At 39.9% G+C, this 12,864-nt stretch overlaps 1 protein-coding gene across 3 annotated transcripts in view; it reads right to left on the reverse strand.

The window, feature by feature from the left end:
* PPP4R2 (protein phosphatase 4 regulatory subunit 2) overlaps positions 1-11,882 on the reverse strand; it is a 55,024-nt gene extending 43,142 nt beyond the window's left edge. For 2 of the 3 annotated variants that reach the window (XM_068981706.1, XM_068981705.1), the window contains exons 1-2: positions 11,625-11,774; positions 10,594-10,675 (exon numbers count right to left, since the gene is read on the reverse strand). In XM_068981706.1, the coding sequence (XP_068837807.1) occupies positions 10,594-10,675; positions 11,625-11,658 (116 nt within the window). In that variant the 5' untranslated portion in view covers positions 11,659-11,774. Of the gene's footprint in view, positions 1-10,593; positions 10,676-11,624 lie in introns of all 3 variants that reach the window. The other variant, XM_068981707.1, reaches the window with a different exon arrangement.
* Between the last annotated feature and the right edge of the window lie 982 nt (positions 11,883-12,864).

A 12,864-nucleotide genomic window follows, 5' to 3' on the forward strand; every position in this document is an offset into this window, starting at 1 on the left:
GAGCATTCTTTGGCACTGCCTTTCTTTGGGATTTGAATGAAAAAAAAATTTTTTTGAAGGCCAGCTGGCATTATCTATCAAGACAATAATGCACATGAACTCCAACCCATAAACCCCATTCTTGCATATGTGCCAATAATTATGCTCACTTAAGCATCATTTGAATTGTTTTAACTGTAAACAATTCTTTAAGACCATCAAAAAGGACCTAAATAGAATCAAAGAATGGAATACTATGCGACCCAAAAAAAATCAGTGATGTGTTTTGATAAAAGATATATAAATACAGCAAGTAACAAAAACCAAACTGCAGAATTTGGTATCACATTTTTTAAAGAACATATATACAGACATGTGTTAAAAATAACTTATTAAGAATATAGACAAAATAGGGTAACAGTATAGTTTGATTTTTCTTTATTCGTGTGAGCATTTTTAAAATAAAAAGCTTTTAAAACTAGACAGGCTTCTCCAAAGGAGTATTAATTTCCATAATCTTTGCACATGAATTTTTTAATCTAACATTATAGATACAATAATTAAATTAATGACCCATTAAACTCAGAATGCAGTTATTCTAACTAAACTTGTTAACCAATATGTAGATATAAAATTGAAAAGCATATATGTGAAATTCCTCAGATTTAAGATACTTTTAGAAACACTGAAAGTTCTACAAGTATTAATATATACCACTTGCCCATATACTCACCTAACATTTTGGAATTTTTTAAAGTGGCCCAATGCAAACAAGAAAAAAGGTTAATAAAGTGGCCAAATTCTAGTTGTGGCATTCACTTCTGCCAAATGCTAGAGCAACTAAGACAGCAAAACCAAACGCCAGAGACAACATTTATCAGAAAAGTGGATGACAAGGTTAACAAGGTACACCTGTGAACCCTCTACTATGAACAGTTAGGACAAAACTGTCTTACAACAGCCTATTAACAGGAAAACCCAGAGTTCACCAACAGTCTTCACAGGTGATAACAGAAAGCCAGGCCATATTCTACCCACTTCAAGATTACTCTATGCAGAAATATTCTAATGTGCAAAGGCCCTAGAAAAGGTGCACCAGTCTCTAGTTAAAGAACCACTTGGAGGAAAAAAGACCAAAATCTCAAAAGCTACCTTGGAATCCTCATGGACAGTACCCTTAAAATAAGGCCAGAATAAAACCATCTCCAGAAATATTAAGTTCACTTTAGTACAAACAATTCTGAGTGAAATATTTTGTTGTTAACAAAAAGCTATCTCACCCTCCTTCCCAACAATACACAATAGTGCAAAAATTACAGATACACTTGTAAAACCTCTTGAAAAAAGTGAAAGTGAAAATTGCTCAGTCGTATCTAACACTTTGTGCCCCCACAGACTATACAGTCCATGGAATTCCCCAGGCCAGAATACTGGAGTCTGTAGCCAGTCCCTTCTCCAGGGTATCTTCCCAACCCAGGGGTCAAACTCAAGTCTCCCAGGTGGATTCTTTACCAGCTGAGCCACCAGGGAAGCTCAAGAATACTGGAGTGGGTAGCCTATCCCTTTTCCAGCGGGTCTTCCCAACCTAGGAATCAAACCAGGGTCTCTTGCATTGCAGGTGGATTCTTTACCATCTGAGCTACCAAGGAAGCATAAAACCTCTTAAATCTAACTTCAAATCCTTGTATAGTAAGTATTTTCTCATTTCATCACCTGTAAATAGTATCATCTACCTCCCAATATTACAAAGGTAAGATTTTTGGGTGATTGAGAATAACAAATTCAAGATGCATACATTAAAGAGGCGTATACATTCCAGCTAGAAGTACATCAGTCTCACTACCTGTATGCTTCAAATTTATACCTCTCCAAAATTACAATTACTGAAAAGTTTCAGCATTTGACGTCACTGGAAAATGATCAAAATTACCAACATTAGGGTACATCAAGTCACCTACCTTACTAACTCTTTCAATCAATATCCCCTAATAGTTTTTCTTGCAGAAGGAAATGGCAACCCACTCCAGTATTCTTGCCTTAGAAATCCCACGGACAGAGGAGCCTCTAGTCCCTGAGGTTCTAAGAGTTGGACACAACTTATGAGCAAACCTCCACCACCACCTTCCCCATACATGCCACAACCCCCTTCCCCAGGAAACTATCTGTAGTGTCAGCGCCTTAGGTGATCATATCACAAGACAGCACAAGGAAGGGCGGCTACATGGGCATGTGGGGTCTGGCTTGGGTAAACAGCATAAAAGCCTCAGAAATTACAAAAATAACAGTGATAATAGATTCCTCCCAAATGTGCAGCTTCAAATTCTAAGTAGTTTTGTAAGGATTTTCAGATGTGAGAAGATTGCTGAACAAGTGCCAAGTGGTATAAAGTACAGGTTATGGGAGAATCTGAAGTCAGAATCTGCTGTGCTGTGCTTAGCCCCTCAGTTGTGTCTGACTCTTTGAACCCCCATGGACTGCAGGCCACCAGGCTCCTCTGTCCATGGGGATTCTCCAGGCAAGACTACTGGAGTGGGTTGCCATGCTCTCCTCCAGGGGATCTTCCCAACCCAGGGATCAAACCCAGTTTTCACGTGTTGCAGGCAAATTCTTGACCATCTGAAATCAGAATGCCTGAATTTAAATCCCAATTCTGTCACTCACCAGCTGCACCATCCTAAAACTATTTAAGTTCTGCGACCCTTGGTATCCTTATTTTAAAAAGGAGATACCTACTTCAGATAGTAACAGTGAAGATTAAATTAGGGCAAGCACTTTAAACATCTGACAGTGTCTGGCACAAAATAAATGTTCATTAAAGGTATACCTTTTAGGAAGCAAAAAAAAAACAAACCCAAACCTGAAATAGAAGTTCTTATGTGAAACTTCTAGTCCCAAGATTTCTGACTCACCACCTCAAAATCAATCAAAGACTCTTAACTAGGTAGGAGTACTAACCAGCACCACATACAACAAAAAAATAACATTAGCAGAATCAGACTTAAAAGAGTCAAAATACTAAAAAGGCCTCACCTCCTGCAGGTAGCTCAGACAAATAAGGAGACAGTACAAGTACAGGTATGCACATCTGAGAGAGTCTAAGTCAGACTTGGCTATAGGAAGGAAGAAAAATATAATAGCTGAAGCCAAATTCTGACAAGCAAAACAGTTAGCTCAGTCTCAAGTATAAAGAAGCTTGATGAGATTAGAGAACTGAGATCATATTACTAGTCAGTATGTTTTCATTCCTAGGATTTCATTTCAGTAAGCTTCAAAAACTTGTAGGTATCAAAATTGGTATTAAGGGTCATTTTTACTACTCATTTCTATTTTTTATATCACAGTATATATAAACAATCTATGATTTGTTGAATGCCTGGTTTAGTCGCTAAGTCGTGTCCAACTCTTGCGACCCCATGGACAGAGGAGCCTGGCAGGCTACAGTCCATGGGATTCTCCGGGCAAGAATACTGGAGTGGGTTGCCATTTCTTTCTCCAGAGGATCGTCCCAACCCAGGAATCGAACCTGGGTCTCCTGCATTGTAGGTAGATTCTTTACCAACTGAGTTACAAGGGAAGCCCCAATTATTCCTTATTTTGGTACTGAACCTGGTGGTTGCTGAATGCCTGGTATTTCATAAAAACTGTGACCAAAGTGTTTAATTAATTATATTTTCAGCTGGGGAACAGAGCAAAAGAGGGCTTAGGTGACTAATTTACTCCATCACGGTCACTGAAACAGCTTATAATGAAACCAGAACAGCCTGCTAACCTAGAGTCAAGGAGATTTAAGCACAGAGACAACAAAGATACCTTGACATAAACAGCTCCAAGTGTGTCTTTTACTCTACAGTAGATGTCTCAATAAAGCCAGCCACCCCCTCACCTCCCCACAAAGTCAAACTGGTACGTTGTAACAAAAAAAGCCCTACCTGAACTACCACATATACGACATGTTATTTACTATATGGCACATATTACTATTATTTATATATATATATATTTTTTTTTTTACTAATTGAGACAAATTAGCTCTTATACACTTTACAATCAATGACGTATGTTCTCAATCATATTCAATCTATTTTGGTAGGAACAGAGTTAGGAGGGTAGTTATAAGGACTGTCAAACCCAGACAGCCTGATATATAAAAAGGACTGCCTTTTATATAAATAGCATTTATAAAATGGGTGAAACCAAAGAAAACAGAAATGAGCAACTGAACACCTCCGAAGGCCTAGCAAAAATGAAGATCTAACATTCTCACATTCACCAAGTATTTTAAAATATAAAGCTTTCACAGGCATAAGTACTAAATTAAATAACAGCTGACAGTCTCCTCTTCAACTGTCTATACTGTTTTGGTAAGTGACTTAAAAATTTTTCTGCTCTTGATACTGAAAACTGATTTAGGGAGGCAGACACAAACATGAACACTCACTCACCCTTCCACCCCAATAAACTCCCATATCAAAAAGGTAAAAGACCAACAGTCCACAAAACAGAGGGAAATTACTGTAGGCTGTGAATCATAAATTCCTTATCTTCTTACTGGACCATAAATTCCTTATCTCCTTAATAAGATGGTCTTTTGAAACCACGTGAAGTTGGTGACAGGCTTCCCAACAATCCATAAGCATTATGAATTCACGTTCATTAGCAGGCACAAAGAAGATCTCTGGATGCAGATAAAAGGCAACTTGTAAGTGCCACTAAGACATTATGGGAACCGCTCTGTGTCTCTCATGAGCTAGTGAGAACACTGACTGGTGTCTCTTATCCAAGTACAGACAAGTGATCCTCATTTTTTTTTAAATTGTCTCCAAACTACTGATCTATGCAACATACCCCCAATAGTTAACATCTTCAGCACTGGCAGACATTTAACAGCAACCACTAAGACTATGCCCCACCCTTAATCACTGTTACTGCAATACCACCCCAGTAACTACTGCCATGATATAAACTCCTACAAGGCTTCTGAAATTTGGAAATCACCTCTTCTAAGCTCCTTGTTCAATGTCTGAAGGAAATGTGGCTCACTGTCTTTAACTTGTTGGGAACTGAACAGTAGTGGGAGGGAGGAGAGGGTCGTCACTGTGCACTAGGGGCCATGTTAAACACTATAAAGCATGAACCCAGTGAATCACCACAACATCCCTTGAGGTAGATTTACTTCATTACCTGTATTTACTGTAAGGAAAATAAGGCATCGAATAGTCAGTCGGCCTGCCTTGGTGACAGACTAAGTGATAGAGCAGGGAATTCAAACCCAGGCCTCTCTGTTGCTCTCCTGATTCTCAAACCAGAGCTCTTGCCACAAGATTAAGTACCTCAGACTTGTTTCATGAACCAAATGCTCTCTTATTTAAACTCAACACATAGACAACTGTAATTTTTATTCTTTCCCCAATCTCACTATCTATAGGTACATATTTTCATTTATTCACATCCTCACAATATCTGAGGCAACTACATGGTATAAACCCCATTTTTCAACTGCGGAAACAGGTTCACAAATGATCAGTCCTAATTCACACAGACACCCTGCTAACCTCAATTCAGAATCAAGCCATGCTCCTTCCAAGAATGACATTACCACATGCTAACTCTCATGAAATTAGGGGACTAGCCAACTACTAGTAAAAATTTGGACTAAACATGGAAAATATGAACTCATTTGTAGACCCAAATGATTGAAGAGCTGAAGTTAATTCCAGTCAGAAAACAAAGCTGGCACATCTAGCTTCCAGGGTATCGCGCAGTAGCCACTGTGCAGTGGGTCTGCAGGTTGGATCTGATGAAACAAAGGAAAACTATAATTTTCTTCATGTTCCCATCTTAATCACTGCAGTTACTAAAATATCTAAATGCACAAGGGCATCCACTTAACTTTATTTACTGAAAATCTACTGTGCTTCCTCTGTGTACCACTGTGATAATGGCACATACATGACAGGAATTTAGATGGCACATGGGTAATCAATACTAATCAACACTTTATTATTTATAGATTTTAAAAAGATGCAGAAAGATGTAACTAATTCAACAAACCACTAGTTTCAGACTTTATTTCTCACTAGATTAATAGGAAGAAATTAACATTGATTATACTTCTGGGGAGGGGCAAAATGAGGGCTTAACCTCTATCTGTCATTTTTCCATCTTTAAAAAATCTGAAGAAAAAAGTAACCTAACCTAAAAATAAATAATTATACAGATGCTAGGATGTGGCAAAAATGCCAAAGGTATATGTGAAAGTGACATTTTAGAAATAACATTCCAAGTGTCCAACACTATGCTAGACAAAATTCCCTCCTAAAGAAAGCCAGAGAAGGATTTAGCAGCTTCATGGACTTGAGGTGATTTTATTTATAATAATGCACATCTCAGTTGTTGATTACTACTACTTTAAAGTAACTTAACTGTGATTTTCTTAGTGATATGTCAAAATTAATAAATACAAAGAGCTTGAAACTGCAAGGAGGGGAAAAAAGCAGACTCAATATAAGCAGTATCAACACAATTAACTACTATTTATTGAGTAAACAAATAATGTTAACACTTTACCAAGTAGTGTTTGGTTTTCCAAGTTTTCCATGTATGATGTACTCATGCTATTCGGTACTATTATTATCCCCATCTTATAGATGAAGAAACTAACTTAACAGGGACTGACTTACAAAGTTCTCCTAAATAGCATTAAGTCTAAAAGGATGGCAGAGGTGCTAGAATTTTTCATCTCTCCAAAACCCCTTATGTCAGATGTTAAGTAGACAGCAAAACCCAAAACCAATAAGCAAAAACATTTACAACGAATCTACCTGAACAAGGTTATCTCACAACCCCCCAAAAATAAGTTAATGAGGAAACACTCACAGTCAGAAGACCTGTACATTATAAGAATCTGTACAAGAGGAAACAGAAGTCAGTGTATCTGAAAGGGCTACAAATAGGAGAAACACAAAACAGCCAACAGTTGTTCACAAGAAATCATGGCAGGTCAATCTGAGAACAGCTGAAACTGAGATACGTATTACTCCAGTAATAAATGAAGAGAAAAATCTCCAACAAGAGCTGAAAAGAACAAAGTCTTGTTCCCATGAGCTCTTGAAAGTGAACCACCAGAGCTCCCATCCAGAGGAGACCCCACACACAAGAGAAAGAGACAAGATAAAGCAAACAGAAGCTTCAAATAAAAGCAAAACAAAACCTAGAAATTTCAGAAAGCAAGCTCCACGCTCTAACACTTCACAAAAACAATGAGAGAGCTCTGTGAAGTTACAACAGCTACTCTGAACCATGACTCCTACTCAAAGGTCAGGAAAACTACTTTTATATAAAAATGCAAGAGACAGAAAAATATCAAGGTCAAATCAGATATGAAACTGTGGTTAAGAGAAAAGGAGAATAAGGAGCAGAATAACATCCCTTAAGACAGTGAAGCAGAGCTAGAAAGACTTGATCAAAACCTTATACTATTTCAAAAGGAGCTAAAAACATGAGAAAAATTATGCAAGTCAGTCAGAGAAACTCAGAAAATGAAGCAACAGAATACAGCAGAGACCAAGAACAGAAAAAACTACTTCAGGAAACAATGACTAAACTAGAAAGCAGAGAAGAACAAATGATCACAACAAATAATGCAGTAAGAATCCTTCAAGAGAGGAAATTTTTAAAAGTCAAAATGGAATTAAAATTAAAATTTCACTTTGAAATACACTGTTAAGAGAATAAAAACAAGCCACACAGTCGAGTATTTGCAAACCACATTAGATGAAGAATTTGTGTCCATGTATATAAAGAACTCTCAAAATCCAGTAAGAAATCAAAGAACTCCATTTTGAAATGGGCAAAGATGTGAAGCATCAACTTACTAAAGAGGCACAAACAGCAAATAAACACTTGAAAAGACACTCAACATCATCAGTAATTAGGCAAATACAAATTACAATCACTATACAATAGGCACCTATCAGAATACCTGACATGAGAAAGACTGATCCCAGTAAGTGTTGGAAAGGATGTGGAGAAACTGATCTGAACTCCCATACTACTAGTGGAAAAGTAACTGGTACAATCACTCTAGGGAACAGTTTGGCAGTTTCTAAAGTTAAACATCCACATACCATATGACCCAACCATTCCACTCATGGATGGACTGCTATCCAAGAGAAAAGAATGCATACAAAGACGCATACACAAATGTTCTTGGTTGTTTTTTTTTAAACCTGGAAATAATGCGAATGTCCATCAACAAGTGAATGAACCAAAATCTGTAGGATATCCATGTAAAGACTACTACTCAAAAATAAAAAGGAATGAATTATTGATTTCTGGACATGGAGTCATCTTAAGTTAACCTGAGTAAAAAAAGGCAGATATACAGCAATTATCCTCCAATTTAAAAAAAAATTGTTAAAAGACAAAGAATACACTGTATGATTCTATTTACATACAATTTCAGAACATGCTAACTAATCTACCTGATGGGATGAGAGCACACACATGGAAGACAAGTAACAAAGAGCAAGAGGGAGTAATGTTTATATAGCCTCCATGTGGAGTGCAGTGATAGTTTCATGAGTGCAGATGTCAAAATTTACCAAAATATATAGTTCAATAAATGAAGTTGTTTTCAATAAATGAAGGGTTTTAAAAAAAAAAGGCATTACTGAATAAACTTATTTAAATCAGAAATGAGGGGAAGAAACCCAGGAATTCTTAAGAAACCCACCTATACTAAAACATCAGAAAGATCTGAACTGCTATCCTTTAGATTTTCATTCTCCTATTTACAATCTTGGAAGTTAGACAAAGCTCAGTTTAACCATAAATGATGATGGAAACTGCAAATTTCCATATCAAAAGTTAAGGCACGCTCAAACTGATTGAAAAACCAAAGGCTAAATAAAACTACATGTAAAAACACTGAATCATAAATTTAAAAATATCTTCCAAAATCCATAAAGAATCTAACACCACCAGTCATTTTAATACAAAAATAGCAAGACCTATAGTAAGACCTAGATATTAGCGGGGAGGGAGGAGGAGTGTGGACAAGGATGGGACGACTGATGATCTTCTGAAGTCCTCTATTAGATAAATAATTGTCCAGAAAAATCAGGTTAAATTTCCCAAGCCACTTGGTGATCCAGTCAAACAGGATATTAAAAAGCTTCCTTGAAGAAACTTTCAACTATTTATACATTTACAGCCAATGCACTATATCAAGAAGGGAAGGCAATCTGCACAGACCTAGAAAGAGGTTTTAAGTATTTAACTCCAAACAATCTTGTTTATTAAAACTCTGAAGTAAAATGCTTCTCCTCCTGATATTGTAGAGGTATAAGTTTGGACCAACTAACAATTAATACAAATTAGTTATTCAGCATCAATTTTTTAAAAATCAAGATGTTCTAAGAGAACTCAGAAGCAAAAATTACTTTTTTTTAATTCTGAAGGGTTCCACTTTTTTAAGGCAGTAAGTATAAAGTTAAGATTGAAAGCATCAGTCAAATTCCTAAGGTGATTGGTAATTTTAATAAGCACCAAGGAGTTTCAGTTTGTTGGCATGACCACTAAAGAGGTTCCCCCTGCCCCTTTTAAAAGCAGGCTAGTTATCAGGAGACTATGCTGCAACCATAAGCAAATCTTTTAAGAAATGAACATTTGCTAATAAAGCCAAACAAAGGATACATAATTATGTAATGTACATAATTGCTGAAGCTTACACTTTTTTTATTAGGCCTCAAAAAGAATTTTAAAAAACCCCACTTTTTAACACTACACCTTCCAAAACCTCTCCCCTTCCTGCTCCCTACCCCTATACAAAGACACGACTACAAATCAGTCACCAAATCTGCACTGCTCTCTACAAATGAACAGTCCAAGAATGAAAACAACTGCTGCAAAACACACGGGACACAATGAAACAATGTTCCTTTGAAAACAATCTTAACTTCACAGTGTAAGTTTTAGATTCATAAATGTTCCTTTGAAAACAGTCTTAACTTCACAGTATAAGTTTCAGATTCACAACATTTAGAATCAAGCCTAATAAAATGCTGAGCATATGCTAACAAGTTAGCTATCCTAGAAAGTTTACAGGACAGTCAAGACTGTAGCATCTGGAATTTGTCAGATAATCACCCTGAGTGCCCAAGAGAATAAGCAGAAGTGACACTTCCAGCACCCACATATATAAATGACAACAAAAGGCTGGATACTGGACAATATGAGAAAATACCACCACTAAAAAAAAAAAAAAGCAGCTGAAATAGAATCAAAGCCACAGAATTCTGGAAATAAGCCCGCTTGTTATGGCCAAAAAGAGTCACAATGGAACATGCATTCTTCCTTTCTCTGGCTGTTCTAGACGAATACATTCTAAATGTGCAAAAGCATGAAGAAAAATTTTAATACAATTTAAAAATTCACTACAGAGCATGGTGTGAAGTGAATGAAGCATATACACTGAGTAAATGCTTTAAATATGGGGCTTGTACAATTTAGACAGATGGATTATTCAATGCTTCTGAAATACACTTCTGTCCCTTTCCTAAGCAATTCTTAAGGACACACAGGTTTATGAATACGATTACGTTTTCAACTCACATTGTTTCTCCAGTCTTGGCTACATGACAAAGAAACTGATCCAGGACCGGACAAACTTCCTTTTTCCCCCTCTTCTCAAAATCTAGATAAGGGAAGAAACAAAAGTTATTAGTATTTTTCAAAGTCCACCAACCATTTCCAATGCCCTTTAAAAACAAACTTTCCTCTCCAGTCATTCCTCATATTAAGAAACTAATTTTATTTTTAATTTTAAAAGCCTCTCAAATAAATTCCACCTGACTCTCCAACTTCAAATGTCACTCTTCACAGATAACGAGACCCTTCCTAAAGGGGGCACTTCTCCACCAACCATCCTTATTACAGTCCGGGGGATTCATCTCAAAGACCTGTTAAAATACAAACCCCAGATCCCAGCTCACCCCAAACTGTTTACGTGAGGTTCATAAATCTGCGTTATATGAAACACCAGCTCCCTCTTGCAGTCATCAACCAATGATCCTTGGTATCAAAGTCTAATTCTCAAAACGCTGCAATCACAGTATTCTAAGTTCTCAAGCCAGTTGCTCGGATGGCGAGCAATTCGGAACTGGGAAGGCGACCACTTCAGAATTGGGGCGCGTGGAAGATGACTCCAGAAGCTCTGAAAAAAGGGCCTCCAGAGACACTTGAAAGTTGCTCTGCCGCCCCCATACCCCCGCCCCGAAACCTTTCACTTTTTCTCTCCCCACGATGTCCGGTGTGCAGGGGGATGATAGAGAACGAAGCCTGCCTGAGAGGGGGCTGCGGGCCCCCGAAACGTTCACGGGGAGTGGGAGAGGGGCCGGGGCCCCCTCGAGAGCTTCCCGACTCCCCTCCCCCAGCCCAGACGCCGGCGGCCGACACAAAGCCCAGAGCGGGGCGGGAGGGAGCTGCCCACGGGGCTCCCCGCCCCCGGGAAAGCGGGAGGGGGGATGGGAGCCGGGGAAGCGCGCCCTCCCCCAGCCTGGCCCCGCGGAGTCACTCGCCCAGAAGGGAGCGGAGAGGCGGCCACGGAGGGTAAGGAGGAAGGGAGAGGGGGCAGCTACCCCCACCTTTCAGCGCCTCCTGCAGCCTCTCGACGTCCATGGCTTCCCGGAGTCCCTCGCAGCCTCCGCCTCCTTCCGCGGGTCTCCCGGGGACCGGAAGGCCTCCCCCCACCCCCCCGACGCCCTCCCCCTCCCTCGCACACACTCCGGCACGCAGGCGATTCGGGGGGGGCACCGAAGGGAGCTGGGGGAAGCGAGCGAGAGAGCGAGACCGAGAGAGCGAGCACCTCCCCGAGCCGCTACCACCAGCCCTCCAACATGGCGCCCGGCACGTCACCGCGCGCACGCTCCTCGCCGCCGTCCTCGCGCCCGCGGCGCGTCCGGACCCGGAGCCCGAGAGCGCGTGCGCGGCGGAGGCTTGCGGCCGCGGCCGGCCCCCAGACCCGGCAGGGCTGCCCCGCCTATCCCTTGGGTTGGCCGGAGCTCCCTGCACCAAGCTGGAGGCGGAGTGGTCTAGGCGGCGAGGTGGGCGCAAACAGGTTGACTGTGGATCCCTGCTGTTTGCTAGCTGTGTGACCTTGAGCAATTTAATCAGTCCCTCTGAGCCTCCCTTTCCCCATCTGTACAATAGTGGAAGTAGTATGAGCCACTCTTTACGGTTGCTGTGAAAATTAAGTGAGACTGTATACACACGGAACACGCATTAAAAAAAAAACTGAGTATCACTAGTAATCGTGACAAAATTAACTCCCTGCCTGAACCCAAAGCACCTCAATGGTCCAGCCTTGAAAAGAAGGAGTGAGCGCAGCAAAAGCATGAGAAGTTTAAGCAATGGAACCAGCTGAATTTAAAGTCCAACGCAACTATTAATACTACTTGTGTGACCTAGTTGCTTAAACTCACGTAGCTTCTGTTTTCTCATCCACAAAATGGAAGTTCGTGAAACTGCGACAATAAAGCATTGAGCGCATGTGGTGCCTGGAACATAAGCACTCAAGTTCATGTGGCTGCTGTTTTTATTATCATTATGGTTTTGATTACATTACATAAGCGCCCAGGAAGTTAGGGCGGAGGCCTCAGAAGTCCTCTCCCAGCCCTGACATCTTACAAACGGGATAGCTGAAGCGTAGAGACGTAGTCTAGCAAAACAGTAGAACCTAGAACCTCTGGCAACCAGCTAGTGTGTGAACATCTTTATTACTCTCCCTCGTCTGTGAGCTTTTCAAGAAAAGTTACTGAATTGTTCCACCATCGCTTCTCAAAGCCTAACACAAACCCATGGAAGGAAGGGAGAGGGGGCGTCAGG

The sequence above is a fragment of the Capricornis sumatraensis genome, chromosome 10 (genome assembly GCF_032405125.1).
Source record: "Capricornis sumatraensis isolate serow.1 chromosome 10, serow.2, whole genome shotgun sequence".
Classification (NCBI taxonomy): Eukaryota; Metazoa; Chordata; class Mammalia; order Artiodactyla; family Bovidae; genus Capricornis; species Capricornis sumatraensis.